This window comes from Anabrus simplex, chromosome 3 (genome assembly GCF_040414725.1).
Source record: "Anabrus simplex isolate iqAnaSimp1 chromosome 3, ASM4041472v1, whole genome shotgun sequence".
Classification (NCBI taxonomy): Eukaryota; Metazoa; Arthropoda; class Insecta; order Orthoptera; family Tettigoniidae; genus Anabrus; species Anabrus simplex.
In genome coordinates, this window is record NC_090267.1 from 135,704,955 (window position 1) to 135,721,444 (window position 16,490).

A 16,490-nucleotide genomic window follows, 5' to 3' on the forward strand; every position below is an offset into this window, starting at 1 on the left:
GTGGTGAACAGACAAAATAAAAACAGAAATAAAGGAAAGGAACAAGGTGAATAAAGAAATGGATAAGGAAAAGCAAAAAACATATCAGGGGGATGAGAATAAGATAGAAAGGTTACATGTGGAATACAAAATATTGAAACTACAAGTAAAGAGGAGTATCAAGGAAGAAAAGGATAAATTTGGGGAGAGCTTACCAACAAAATTGAGCAAGATAATCGAGGAAATCAGAAACTATTGTACAGAGTAATAAAATCAAAAAGAATAAATCAAGAAAAAATTAAGGCACTTGAGAGGGAAGCTGGATCCATAGTACATGATGAAAAGGGTCTTCAGAAGGTGATGGCAAAGTATTTTGAAAACTTTATAATGAGGATGACTGCTCAGAGGAAGAAAGACGTAAGAAAATAGAAATAATAGATGGAGAAAAATAAGAAAACCTGGTAACATGGTTGGAACTTGAAAGGGCAGTGAAAGCAATGACCAAAGATGAAGCAGGTGGAAAAAACAAATACAATGCTGATATGATCAAGGCAGCAGGAAGCATTGGACTACAGTGGCTATACAGAGCCCTCAATGCCATATGGAAGGATGAAAGGATACCTGAAGATTGGCAACAAGCAAGCATTGTACCACTATTCAAAAAAGGAAATAGGAAGAAATGTGAAAATTATAGAGGTATAACTCTATTATCACATGGACTAAATATAATAAAGTCATAAACAAAAGACTGAGGAATATAATAGAAACACAATTAGAGGAAGAGACTGAATAGACGTGATATTTACGTTTAGTTTTTAAGTCAACAAAGATTTAACTATGTGATTGCTTTATGCTGTTTTATCAAAGTTTTTGTGTATGCAGCTGATGATGATCGCAAAGCGATCAAAACATGTCCTGTTCTTCTTAATAATTTTATAAATTACCCAAGGCAAAATAAAAGAAAGGTATCGATTAGGTGGAAATATTATCTTATATTGATTAGGTTTATTACTGCCATCACTGTTCACACACAGCAGAACAGTTAGTCTTTCTTTTGAACTCACCCCATGGTAAGATTCACCCTTCAGCGCCAGTGTTCTGTCTGGAAGGACACTGGGAAAATGTCCACGCACGTCCGCATTATATACGTCGCCTTGTCAATACACTTTTAATGATTGAAAATTATTTATTCTATCATACATGTTTCAGGAACAATATGCATTAATTTCATCAGTGAAGTCAGATCACTGAAACATGTATGATAGAATAAATCATTTTCAATCATTAAAAGTGTTTCGACAAGGTGTACCCAACATAAACTATTTTAAATAGTTTCTTTAATAGATTTAGACAAGTCAATACAGGATCAAATAGAATACCTACTGGTATTATGGTTAAGTTTATCAACAGTTATATACGTCACGCGGCTCGTACCCCTCCACTAGCGAAGGCGGTCTCTCGATCCACAGCTCCTTAGCTTCCGTGTCCACAGAAGCACTTTCTCCTACCGGGCGAGTTGGCCGTGCGCGTAGAGGCGCGCGGCTGTGAGCTTGCATCCGGGAGATAGTAGGTTCGAATCCCACTATCGGCAGCCCTGAAAATGGTTTTCCGTGGTTTCCCATTTTCACACCAGGCAAATGCTGGGGCTGTACCTTAATTAAGGCCACGGCCGCTTCCTTCCAACTCCTAGGCCTTTCCTGTCCCATCGTCGCCATAAGACCTATCTGTGTCGGTGCGACGTAAAGCCCCTAGCAAAAAAAAAAAAAAAAAAGCACTTTCTCCGGAAACCTTGAAGACTAATCCAGACCTTCCTATGGTGTGTCCATACCTTCTACAACAACATTGTAAGTTTATATGTGTTATTTTCATACTTTTACACTTGTTTTTTATTTTTTTATTTTACAGTTGATATCAACAGGGCTACATATTAAACTTATTTTAACTAATTTTGACGACACACTCATGTGGAATTAAATTTAAATTCTAACACTGATGATGGACCTTAGTGTCTGAAAACCGGTTATGGTTTTTTTTTTTTCTAAAGTGTGTGCCCGTGTCGGTAGATTTACTGGCACGTAAAAGAACTCCTGCGGGACTAAATTCCGGCACTTCGGCGTCCCCGAAGACCTTAAAAGAGTAGTTAGTGGGACGTAAAGCAAATGACATTATTATTAAAAGTGTGTGCTGATACGACTGTATATAATTAATAATAATAATAAAATAACTACATCAGCACTGTTAATAAGAAATGGCTTTTGATATTTTATAATGATTATAATTCGTCATTCATTGGTTAATTCCAGTGGCCCGGGGGCTGGCTGTTTGTGCTGTCCCCAACATCTCTGCAATTCACACACCACATATAACACGATCCTCCACCACAATAACACGCAGTTACCTACACATGGCAAATGCCGCCCACCCTCATCGGAGGGTCTGCCTTACAAGGGCTGCACTTGGCTAGAAATAGCCACACAAAATTATTATTATTATTACCACCTACCATGCTGGCAACAGGATGGCGACCACTTCCTGCAGTTGCAGCTCTGTCTGCAATATCCTGTGGATGTTGCATTTCTCGTTGCCTCTTAACCTCCGTAACTTCAGTAGCGTCCATCATCTGTCTTCCTCCAGGTGCTGCTCGATGACGTCACATGCCAAATCAGCCTGCATGCTGACTGTTCGTCCCGAGCATTGATGATCACCGGTTCCCATACGTCCTTGCTGAAACTTTCCTACCCACCTTGTTACTGTACGGTATGGGAGGGAATTATTCCTGAGGGTTTTCACCAATTCAGTGTGATATTCTCTCGTATTTTTCCCCTGGAGAATGGCTGTTTTGATGTACGCGCTGCTCAACACGGGTTACTTCTATCTTGCACGATGCTTGTCACACAACTGATTTCACAGCCCTCTCTGTGCTACTACTAGCAATCACTGAGCCATCTGTGTTTGTGAGTACACACTATGCCTGCATAGCTTGTAGGCGACAAATGTGATCTGCTCACATATCAGCAAGAAAACATATAATTGCAATGACTTTTGCCCTCCCCCCACAAAACAAACAAACAAAAAAACACTCTCTCTCTCTCTCTTTCTCTCTCACACGTGTTTGGTATCGTGCTAGTTGATTCTGTCAGCAGTCTGCTCTACTGGAGCTTCTGTTGTCATTACTTGTTTTGAGTCAGCGACAACCTGTCCAATTGGGACTTCTTTTTCCATTTTTTCATCTTGGGCTTGCTCCCGGATCTGCTCTACTGGCGCTTCCTTGGCTTCCCTTGATGTCAAAATTTTTGAAATTGGTTCTTTATAAGCATCCATATTTCAATCAATCGTAGGGTTTTTGCCCCTTCTAGGGTCTTGAGCATCGTTCTCACCATCCATGGTGAGGCATACAGCCAGACATTGTCCTCCCGTAACTCAGGCTCTTCGTAGCAGAGACCACGCCCCTCAGTCGTCCATCCAGCAGTCCACCCCTGGCCCGAACCTAGCCAGGTTTGTTCCCCCTTCAGTAGGCCTGCTCACATGGTCTCCACTTGGCATTATCATGACTGAGTTTACAGGCATGACTTTCCCCCGTAGGTTGGGATCGCCCCTTTCCCAACCCGCGGCTCGTCCAGGCTACGTGGAGCAAAGCGATGTATTGGTTCCAGCACCCCGCAGTGAGCCTTCATCTCAATCACCACCCCCACTTCACCTGAACCACCGTATCACCCATGTGCAGAAGCCATGGATGCCTCTCTAGCTTGTGTGGACGAGGCCTCCACTTCCAAGCCTTGACTTGGGCTAGTAACAATCACAAAGCCTTAAGATGTTTTCTGGCAATACATGATTTTGGTCCGCGAGAGGGTATTTTATTTCCCTCAGACCCTCCAGACAAATCCGGAGGCCCCTCCCTCTCCGCTACCTGGGACGCGCCCGATAGGGGAACAGGTAAGAAAACCCCCACGGGATGCTTGCCAGTTACTATTCTAACATTGTCTTGGAAAAAAGAAACTAACTATTTATTAAATTAGCAACAATAAATTTAATAATAAAATTAATGATCCTACGTTGCATACAGTGGCATTAATTACAAATATAAACTTTACTTTCACAGTAACGCATATCATCGTAAATAGTATTAGACAAAAAAACAAAATTATACTGTGTGGTAGGAATTATGTGATAAGATACATAACCTGAATCTTAACTTTTGTGTTCAGGTTACATTTTCAGTCTTTTTAATTTCTACAACAATTTCTGAATTTAGTTATATACTTAATTACTGTAATTTTAATTTTTTTTTTGTATGTGTAGATTTCAGTCCTAATTCTCTTTTTGACCTGAACTTCCACATTATAGCTTAATAAGGTCTGATATTGGACTCTAGTAATATAATTTTAAAATGAATAGCGCTAAACAAACTAAAACACCAAGGAACACTCTGCTAAATTTCACTATATTTTCAGTAACTTTATTACCAACGCAATAAAAATGTTACTATATCTTGTGTTTAACAATCTTCTTCTTTTTCTACCACTTTTCCCACACCTGTAGGGTCGCGGGTGCAAACTGTGTCGCACGTGTGGATGTGGCCCTGTTTTACGGCCGGTTGCCCTTCCTGACACCAACCCTATATGGAGGGATGCAATCACTATTGCGTGTTTCTGTGGTGGTTGGTAGTGTAGTGTGTTGTGTGAATATGAAGAGGAAAGTGTTGGGACAAACACAAACACCCAGTCCCCGAGCCAGAAGAATTAACCAGAGGCGATTAAAATCTCGACCCGGCCGGGAATGGAACTCAAGACCCTCTGAACTGAAGGCCTCAACACTGACCCTTCAGCCATTGAGTATCTTGTGTATAACAATACCGTCGTTAAAATCCATTGGTAGTACGCAAGAAAATATTTAACTTCTAGTTTGCAAAACTGCAGCCTGCGTATCTGGCTGTTTATCGAACAGTTTTAGTACAGGCCTTCAATTCTTCAATATGTTCTAATGCCTCCTTCTGCGTCTCTATATAAGGCGATCCACTCCACTTGCACCTTAGTCCAGTTTTGACTCTGGTGTGGCATGGAGGGACCTTGTCTCACAGAGTGTGTGACACGCCATTTTATTGTTCCCGATCATCTGGACATCAGCTGTGTGACACTGGGTGAGCAAAGCTATAATCTTTGTCTTAAAATGCATATGGGGACTTCGTTTCCCAGAGCCCTTCAGGCTCCAAGCTGTGATATTACTTCGACTGCTCTTATCTGTTAATGCGGCCATAAACTATGTTTGAGTGCGGCACTGTACATTCTTTAAGTCTCAGACATTCATCATGTACTTTCTCGGTAACTTGTGGCAAGAAACTTTCACGAATAATTCACTACACCTATTTTCATAATAATTGGAAAAGTGTTCGAAGTGCTTTCATTTGAAATTCAATAAAATATTTTCAGGATGAATCCTCTTAAGCTACATCTGATTCCTGTTCCTCTCCCCTCCTCACAATTGGATTCGCTCATGCGTTTTACGCCTTTGTACCTTTTCTTATGTACCTCCACTGGAGGGAAATTTGTAAATTAATCTTTGAATCTTTGTTAATCAGTAATCACTACCGCTTTTATAAAATTTTGAATGTGGCTGGTCTATCTCAGTATTTAGCTTTGTTTTATCTTGTTAATCTTTCTGACGTCACTGTTAGCTTGAACTCCTGTCCTCTCTTTGTTAAACATGTTGTTATTGCTTGATTATCTAAAATACATGTTATTACTTCGTTGTTGAATTCAAGATTTTTAAATTCAAATTTTCTGCTCGTACCTAGCACGGACAGCCTCTGGTGTTCCCAACTGCTTACCATGAGCTTGTGTTAATTGGTATATGAACATATTTTCCATCTGATTCCCAGTACACTGTTAACTCTGCCTCGATGAGATTGGTTACATTATTATTATTATTATTATTTTTTAATCGCCATTGCTGGTCTTGACTATATTTCATGAAGCTATTAAAAACTATTTAAAATAGTATGTGTTTGGTTCACATTGTCAGTATACTTTTTATAAATTTAAAATTATTTATTCATACATGTTTCAGGAACATAGTACATTCCCTTCACCAGTAAAGTCCATGTTTCAGTTATTTTAGGTATTTTAAGAGAATTGTATGTAGAAGATTGTAGTTTAGAGTTATTGATTGACATATATTTTATTTTGGTGTGGTTTACTATAAACGTTATTACACGTTATAAGAGGACATGTAATGAGATTGATTGGTAATTGGTAGGCTGAAGAAATATTTGGTAATTTTGGAGCCGCTAGAGAACGTAAAATGTTCTCGAAACTTGTATGGTGTGTAATCATGAAATAAATAATTAATTAAGAAATCTAAAGTATTGACAGGGCTGATTAGAAATATAACAGTGATTATCATTAGTGAATAGATTGAAGTCAATATGGACCAAAACAAATTAAACTGCAATGGTTAAATTAAAATTTCATTATAGTATGAATTGGTACCAGATCAATGCCTATGCTAACAGTGCATAACAGATTGCTAGTAGAGTTTGTGCCCCTAACCTATAATGGTTGCAATTTGGTAACAGAACGTCACAGTCTGTTAGCAGAGTTATACAGGGTCTCTATTTATGCTTGGCAAGGACTTTCTCGCTCGACCTTGACCGCCGATGACAGGCCACTACCGGTCGCTGGCACGCGCGGTTTCCGGCACTTCCTGCAATTGCTGAGAGCTGAGCTCCGAGATAGTAGGGTGTTCAATGAAGCTACTACGTACTGTATGTCGTATTGTATAGTGTTTTATTGTGATTGTGTATAGTGCTATAATGTATGTGAATTATTCATTACGTGAACGTGTATATCTGCACAATACTTACATTAAGTGCAGAAAATCGTGCGCTAGGACAAGACAAAAGTTTTGAGCGAAATTTCCAGGGAGACCCATTCATATCAGTCGGACAGTAAAACAACTGGCCAAGTGATTCAAACGTACAGGTTCAGTAAACAATAAAAATAGACATAAAGGCCGTTATCTCCTTACTGAAGCGTGTTTGGTATGAGGATCATAAGTAAAAATCTGTGGCCCCCTCGTAGCCCAGATTTAATGGCATGTGATTTTTATTCGTTGGGGAATGTTAAAAAATGGGAACAACCTTCACACACTAGATGGACTTAAAGAAAATATAAGAGCTGCAATTGCATCCATCACTGCTGAAGAACTTGGTAAAGTAACCAAAAACTTCATTAGGAGATGCCGATTATGTTTGGGTGCACATGGGGAACATTTTCAGCATAAACTGTAAAAATGGTGAGTAAAATGCACGATAAATGCATGATAATGCATGATAATGATTTTGAGCATAAACTGTAAACTTGGTGAATAAAATGCATGATAATGATTTTGAGCACCGTATTCTGCCGTACATATGCACGTGCGGTAGCCGGCAATTGAACCGTCATCGGCGGCCAAGGTCGAGTGAGAAAGTCCTTGCCAAGCATAAATAGAGACCCTGTATAACTTCCCCATTTCTTACTCTTGTTAACAACCTTTGTTACAATAATTAATACATGTTCCATAAAATGTTTCAGTTTCATCACAGAGATCCAGGCTTGGTTGGTCTCTTGGCATCCAAGGCGATTCCTCTCGGTCATACAGTTTACTATGGCATCATCTCTGATGGAGTACATACTCATCCTGCTGCTCTACGCATAGCTCAGCGCACTCATCCAAAAGGTGCTACATTTGTCTACGTGAGAAAAATTAAGAGAAAGTTACAAGTATCAGTAGTAGCATATCTGGCATGTGTAATATATGTTACAGTTATTTTGCTGCTTACTTATTATGGAATAACCATAATGATAAAATAGAGATCAAATTACTCTCTTATTCTACTTTAGTATCACCTCCAAGGAATCATATACGAGGGCTGTAAATAAGGTAGTAGCAACGTAGTCCAGACACTCGCAGGAGATCGGGCATGCGGAAATAGGATGTGGGAGCGGTCAGGTGGCGCTGAAGTCGATGTGTTGTGTGCATTTGATTGTCATCAAGTTGGGAGTGTTCTTGCTGTGTGGTGTTGAAGTGAAGATTGTCGACTTCACCGCTCTAAAGCAGTTTTCAAAAGGTGATCAGGATCCGTGGATTAAAATCGAGGTTGCCCATGGCAAAAATGCATCAAAATGTTTTTGAGGATTATGTGAAGCCTGTGGCAAGAAGGTATCACCATATAGGATGGTTGCACGATGGGTCGAGGCATTTTGTGCGGGTCGGAATGAGACTGCAGATTTGCACCGCACAGGTCGGCCATCCATTCCTCAAGATCAGATTGTCATTGTGAGTGGTCTCCTTTCCATAGACTATCGATGGACTGTCCGGGAATTATCCATAGAGGTTGGTCTCGGTCATCAAACGGTGTGGCACGTACTGACGCAGTGTCTTAACATGAGGAAAAATTGCATCCCATTGGGTTCAACATCAACTCACCGACGTACACAAATGGCACCGGTATGCACTGGTTGGCATCCACCTGGACAGACACTGCAATGAAAGAGACGCATTTCTGCAGCGTATTGTCACCATTAATGAGACATGGGCACAAGCCTACGAGCCTGAATTAAAACTTCAATCAAAAGAATGGCATCACCTAGGTTCTCCAAGTCCAGAAATTTTGACAGGAATCCAGTTGGATGAAGCTTATGCTGATTGTGGTATATGACTACGAAGGTGTTATGCTTATGCATGCTGTGCCTGAGGGTCAAACCATCAACAGTGACTACTACTGCCGATTTCTGGAGTGACATCTACGCCTTGCTATGTGGTGCAAACATCCATGTTTATTGCGAGACAATCACCTTATTGTGTTGCATGATAATGCACATTGTCATGTCGCAAACAATGTCAAGCTCTTATTGCAACTGTGGCATTGGGAGGTCTTGGAACCCCCTCCACACCCACCAGACATGAGTCCTTGTGACTTCGACCTGTTTCCGAAGTTGGAGGAACTGCTCCGAGGCCATTGATTTCCTGATTTGGCATCTGTACTCTGCGCAGTAGGGCACTCCATCACTGTAATCAACAGAGAACACCTTGTCAGCAGTCCCCAATGGCTACCTGACATTTGGCAAATGGTAATAGACTTTGTGGGCGACTACATTTAAAGAATGTAATGCAGTTGTACTTGTTAGAAGTTTAATTGTAATATTTAATGTAGTAATAGATAAATAGTAATAAGGAAAAGAATCCATGTATTGAAACACATTCTGGATTACAATAAATAATTATTCTATTCTATTCAATACAATTCTTCACTTGGCAAAAGAAATAAACATCAAATGGTTAGCACGGGTTTCAAAATGTGATGCAGGTACAACTTGTAAATGCCGGTTGTCAATTTACTGGATTTCAAACATGTACCATTCACTTTTTTGCACCTTTCTGTGAGACGATTTTTTTTTTGTGTCACTCTCACTCCACATTTATCGGTAGGCATAAAAGAACTTTCGGCAGCAATTTTCCAGAAAGTGTTAAAGAATATTGCACGTGTAAGAATGCTTCACTTTATTAATACTACCGACAGCAATAACGGTTTCTTTTTCACCCTTATGGGACAGAGTACGCCAGATATTTAGTTGATATTCACAAACTGTTTCATCAGTATTGATAACGTAATCTGGATTAAATGTTTTGACAAGAGGTGCCATCTGCTTGTGCAAGAGCTCTACTGCTTTCAGTGTATCTTCGTACGTTGTCGTAGTCTTGAACAAGATATAATTTTGTGACGTGACGTTGCCAGATTCAGTGGTTTGTTTTTTTTTCTTTCTTGACATCTGTCACCCAGAATGAAAAAGCAATAAATTTGAAGTTACTATCAACTGAATACTGGAATGCTGCATTTGCAGCCCGCTGTTGCAATGTTTGCGTTGTCACGTTCTCGTTACGTCGTCTTGCTTCAGCAGATGTTGCTCCATTCTTCTGCATTGATCATACACTCCACTTCGGATGCTCTTTCCCTAGAGTTTCTGCCATTATTTTAACATCAAGTGGTATAGCTTCAATATGCTTTTTCTTAATTTTGGGCACATAGCTGTCATCAGTAAGTGATGAAGAAGAGCTCAGTGGTGATGACAGTACTTGTGTGTCCAGAATAGGCACGGCATCTTCAAAGATTTCTGTTTGGTCTTCTTCTTTGTGAATCAGTTCTTCTTTGTCAGCAAATGCCATTTCAACTTGAATGTTCCAAAATTGTTGCAAAAGTTCCTCTCCAATCTGTTTTGAGTGCATGGAAGTGCAGCTGCTTGCTTTTGGATTTATAATGCCTCCTTTTTTTTCCAGTGCCTTGACATAAAAGTGGACAGTATCAGTCACTTCTTGTTTTGTTTCTTCTGTTATGGACAGCTCACTGTGGTGATCACTGATCAGTTATTAAACACGTATTGCACTTATAGGCCTATCCCTATTTTACAATTCTTTGCTAGCATGCTCAGTGACTCATAACAAACCGACAAGTAAATTCCTTCCTGGCCTTTTTCAGTTCACCGGAGGGGAGTGAGAGATCCAGCAGTAACTGTAAGAATGTTTAGAACTGTATTAATTTCAGGTAGAAAAGAAAGTGTACTGCAATTTGTGTAATATTTTTGTTTGTATCTTTATCTTCACGTTCCCTCAAATAATAATTATTGGGCTGATGGCCTAGATGTTAGGCCCCTTTAAATAACAAGCATCAGTCATTTATTTTATACAAAAAAACAAAAAACTAATGTCGTCGAGGCTTGCAGACAAGTACAGTGACCACCCACGGTGGCTGCAGTGTAACTCTCCAAGTATATATTGTGCCATATAGCCTCTGGTCCCTATCAAGCAAATGCTGAGAACGGATCGTATGTACTATAGTTTCGTAGAAATACTCACCTGTCTGGGTCATAAACCTTGGCACATAGCTCACCATAATTTCCTGTCTTCCTCTTCAGCTCCAGACTACTCAGCCGGCGAGTACAGTGGGTTAAGTAAGGGCATAAACAAGATAAAATTAAGAGGAACAGGAATTTTATCTAGGATTTACCTTTAAAAATTATTGTCATATTGTGAGTTGCAACAAATATATCATAAATAAATAAATAACAAATTTATTCAACAGAAAAAGAGATGTGAAATTCTAATAACATCGTGAATAAGAAATGAATCAATGAATTTACATGAGATTTTTACAAATTATACTGCCAAGTGGCATATTCAAATATCGTCAGAATTCCATCAGGAGAAGTCCTATTTATTCTTCATTGTCGTGGTTGCGGAGCTATCTCTTGTACTGCTATTTTCATGGTGCAGACAGATTCTACGCATAACGATGTTTCTCTTAAACAGAATTATGAGATAGGGTTAGGGATGAATAACTTCACTTGATTTAATCTAATAGCTTCCCTGTTTTGGGAGATATTTACCTTACACTACATGACAACATAACTTATAAGACAAATACCTAAAACTACACATGCAAATATCACAACTCACCAGCTAGGATATGAACATATAACCCTCTTGGATCCATGCAATACCTCAAAACAAATATAAATGCAACTACAATACAATGACAATGCACGGAGCAGTCGAGGTATCGCCAAATTCCTGTGAATAAATTTGCATAATGAAATGTGTCGCTCCTTCCAGCTTTTAAAAGTTCAGACGGCCTTGTTAAAAATATGCCTGCGGTGGCGTTGACCTGCTTCTCGGGGCGAGGGGACTTTCAACCCAAACAAATGATGTCAGCAAGCTCACCCTAACAGCACAGCTCCAGACATGAGAAGATAGACGGCAGCCATCATGAATTTGCCCCACAAGACTCCCTTGATTTATGGGCCAACACAGCTGACAGCCTGGCGGTCCGTGCTAGTTCGATACTTCTTTCACTCATTACATGCCCACAAATAACAGAGTGAATTACCTGGCCCCTTTCATAACATTATTAATTGCAAAATCTTAACTCTTAATCTCATTTTCTGTGCATATATCTGCACGCAATACTGCTCATCTATGGAGCTTAATACAAGCCATTTAACATCTCTTATAATACGCTTATTCTTGCATATCTACACAATTAAGGCTTATCTTGCCTCAGCATCTAAGGGCTGATTAAACTTATAGATCTCGTCTAGGCATTATTTCTCTGACTTAAACAGTCCGCCGTTCGAATTATGCTCATGTCTGAGAGAGTGTCTGAAGGAGCTGTTATGATGATCTTAATGCTTACAACGCTGACAACCAATATAGAAATTATATCTCTAAGGCATGCTCGTGCAGGTTATCTAGCTAGCTCGCCTAAGACACAAGGTCTACCTATCAAAATTACTAGATCGTGCAGGTCACTCTATTAATGATCTTACAGAATAATCCCTCTTTTCAACTAAATGACAAATCTATATACACAAACAATAAGAATCAATCTAGAATCATGACCAGTATACACTAACACACAAATAAAGAAACTAACTTTCTGTACGTGCTTGTCCTGAGCGCAAAGTTATTTACATAGTCGCCTGAGGGGCGAAGAATTTATTTACAATATTTGCGAAGCTATTCTAACTCTATCCGATGCTTAAATGTTAGAATCTCTCTGACCTTAATAGTTGTTCATCTTGGCGGCCCTCCATAGTGGACTCCAGCTTTTAGCACGTCAGGGTACAGCAGTTGACACAGGGTAGCACTACTAGGTTCGACTCCAGCAACATCACCATGGTCTTCTGTCTTCTTAACTGGAACACCTGGGCTGCTGTCTCATTCGGAACGTGCCTGCGCTGCACAATAATAGATCATCTTCTCCCGGCAGCAACTGATGTCTCCTGTCTCCTTCTCATACAGCTGGTATGCGCCGTGATATATTAGCACTTACGGGTGAGCGTTCGTGCGATCTAATGCAACTGAAATGAAATGCAGTTTTAACATCTGTATCTGGTTAGATGCATATTTCCTTATTTTGCCTATCAGTGTTACTCCTGTCTGTTCATTTACATCAAGTTTGAAACTGACAGTCGTGTGAAACCGCACGCACACTTTCTCCTAGCAACACATATAACAAAGTTGTGTGCTACTTCATTCTTCCGCCTAAGCTACACTTATTACTGTATTTACAATTTACAGTGTTTCCTCTAGCTTATCGCCTAATATTCAACAGATTAAATTCTGTCCATGTGGAAATGATCCATTATAATACTGCTAGACTATACTGTTCAGTTCGAGCTTACACCGACTTAAGAACAAGTTAGCATTCAGACGACACTAGACTTCTGCTTATTCAAAGAGCGATTGTAGCAAATAAGAATTGCTTCTAACTCATATCATCTTGATCGGCTTTCCGCTCAATTTATAACACACACTTTTACGGTATTTTACTGGTAACTTAAGTACACAGACAAAGAAAACTTCTCCAAACTTCAAACACAGTTCTAAAATGCTTTGTTCTGCCTAAGAGCGATCGACACACGACACGTACCTCACGGTCAGAGTTGAGTGTAGAGAATGATCTCCGCATCCCTTGAGCTCAGTATTTATTCAAGTGACTATCCAAGCCACGCTAAGTTTTTCCTCACTTGGGACCCTCCCAATGCACTTGAGTTCCTTGTTTGGAGCTGGTTTGGTTCACATGGTACTTGAGATGAAGATCAGTTAATTAGAGGAGATGTAATTAGCTTAATGATGCATATCAAATCACTCAGAAAATTACACTCGATAATCCTATTGTTTTATCTTCTCTGGATTTCATCTGTGGACGGAGATACTTTTCAAGTTTATTTTCTGTCAGGCCTGGAGCCTCCCGCGTTTTCTTGCTCGCATCTTGGCATCAGAAATTCGCCGGGGTGAAGTGGTTAGCTTGCCTTATCTCTATGCTTGTTGTGCAGAGAACCGCATCCCAACTGAAGCTGTGATGCTCTCAAAACTGCGTGCTATTGCATCATATTGCACCATCCCTTTGTGGTCTCATATGCCTATACTAATTGCATTAATATTACTTCCAACGGCCCATGAACAGAACGGTTCAATATGCGTTGCATTGGAATTAAGGATTTATCAATTTTTTGGAAATGTTTTGGACCTGACATCTTTACGTAAAATTTGTTCACCTTTTAGTGTTCTGTCACCTCCACTTGGTCCAAAGTGAATCCTGTGTCATGACATTTCATCTCAATTTTTCCGAAAACGAAAGCGTATTGACCTAAATGCTTATATATGAGTTACTGTTGAGTGTCCCCAAACAGGTACATCGAAGCTTGTTGAAATTAGTTTGGTGCAGGGTCTGTCCTCCCCTTGTCAGTGTTTTTCATCTCACAGATGTATTTCTACCCCAGAATAATATATTCATATGAAATATCGTGTGATAAACTTCATGGTCTGATTGTGTTGATTCACAATATAGTTAGGCAAAATTTATTATTAAGAAATCACAAAAACTCATCTACCTATTCAGTACAATGTATATATGACATTCGCAATCAGTGCATATTTTGACCCTAATTGGGACTTCTTCAACTGAATAATTTACATACATACATACATACATACATACATACATACATACATACATACATACATACATACATACATACATTATCATTATAGACTGTTATGCCTTTCAGCGTTCAGTCTGCAAGCCTCTGAGAATTTACTAAACGTCGCCACAATCCTCGATTTACAACTAGTGTTGTGGCTTCTCTGGTATGAACGAGTTTCGCAAGCCGACATGGACGTAACTTGAAGAATATTGTGAGAGGGCTTCTCCCTTTGCCCTCACTATGTTTTTGATCTTTCTACCAACAAGGGAACTGCTCTAGTTTGTATGTTTAATATAATCGTTTGCTTGGCTTCTTCATTCCAGAAAGTAAGTTTTTTAAAAATGGCGTGTTGGCGTCATCTCTATTCAATGAAGATTTTTGGCATTTCTAAGAATCTTATTCTCTTCAGCTTTGATCAATTTAAGTATCTGGTTGGTGCTGATTGAGGACTCTAAATTTCTGACAAAGCAAGATCTTGGCTCTTTAAAAAAAAAAATTAAAACCTTATTATTATCATCATCTTATATTGTAACTTTTCATGTTGTTGTTAAAAAAAAATTTAAGATGTATCGGGGTGAAGTTTGAATACCTTATGCTTATGTGAAAAATCTTTGATACACCTTGTAATGTCTAAATTTTACTACCCTATCAAAACACCCCAAGTGTGTCAGTTTTAAACCATTTGAGTTCTAACCAAGTGGGCAGTAATTTATTTTATCTTTCTCGGTCTGGTTTTAAAATATTTCGCTTGTTTTTCTGGGTTCCTTGGTATTATTTTTCTTTTCCCTTGTTTGTACGGGCTTCGGTTTCCATGGTTACCTTTTGCCATGCTTGATACATGGCGTTAGTGTGTTACTATACCAACGTTTCGTTTTCGATGATTGTTGACCCGAAAAATGGAAAGACCTTTTCCCTGATTGTGGACGCTGTTGGTTGATTTGCCAGCTACTACCGTCTTGATGTGATGATATTTAATTTGTTTGATTTTCCTTACCTTTTGTGACCTTGTGCTCACGTTGGGGCAAATTTTATTTTAAATATCCGTTTTTTTTCCCTTTTCTACCGGGTATAAAGTATCATTGTGTTTATTTTATCTCCACTGCCATTTATTTTATCCCTTGGTGAGAACTCTGTGGTTCAGAAGGGCTTTTAAATAGGTTCATTGTGAACTGATATTAGTTTTAATCTCATCATTTTCACTGGTATGTTGAGGCCTAACTTGTTTATGAAATCATTTCTTTTATTTTCCGGTGGTCGACCACGATAGATTTTAAATTATGTTTTACTTGGTATGTTAATCTTTACTTTATTAATTTGTCCTGCATTGATAGTTTTTCTTCTTAACATTTTAAAAGTTTTAATTTACTAAATGTAAATTCTTTTGATTTAAATTCTCTAAGCATGGGTTGTTCTTCCTTTAATTAATTTCCTTCTACGGGTTCTTGGTGACTCTCTTTCGTCTTTTAAAGTAAGTTTCCTGTTATTGTTTTACGATGTTTAGTGTGAGTCTGGTTTCGCTTCCTGTTTGTGTTATTTTCTAACTTTTGGTGTGCCAGCTAATTTATTCTCTATGTTACTGCCCCTTATCGTAGTTTGTTTCGGGTTGATCTACGTAACGGGACAGAAACCGAGTCTAACCATCGTCGTCTTGGTCTCCCTCTACTTCTCTTACCCTCCATAGCAGAGTCCATTATACTCCTAGGTAACCTTTCCTCCTCCATTTGCCTCACATAACCCCACCACCAAAGCTGGTTTATGCGTACAGCTTCATCCAACGAGTTCATTCCTAAATTAGCCTTTATCTCCTCATTATGAGTACCCTCCTGCCATTGTCCCCACCTGTTTGTACCAGCAATCATTCTCGCTACTTTCATGTCTGTTACTTCTAACTTATGAATAAGATATCCTGAGTCCACCCATCTTTCGCTCCCGTAAAGCAAAGTTGGTCTGAAAACAGACCAATATAAAGATAGTTTCGTCTGGGAGCTG

The 16,490-nt window shown here is 39.2% G+C and overlaps 1 protein-coding gene across 1 annotated transcript in view; it reads left to right on the forward strand.

Annotated features, from left to right (window-relative positions):
* Window positions 1-16,490, forward strand: part of LOC136867105 (N-acetylglucosamine-6-phosphate deacetylase) — a 125,829-nt gene that overhangs the window by 79,091 nt on the left and 30,248 nt on the right. Inside the window, exon 6 of the mRNA XM_067144210.2 lies at window positions 7,551-7,695. Within this exon, the coding sequence (XP_067000311.2) occupies window positions 7,551-7,695 (145 nt within the window). The remainder of the gene's footprint in view (window positions 1-7,550; window positions 7,696-16,490) is intronic.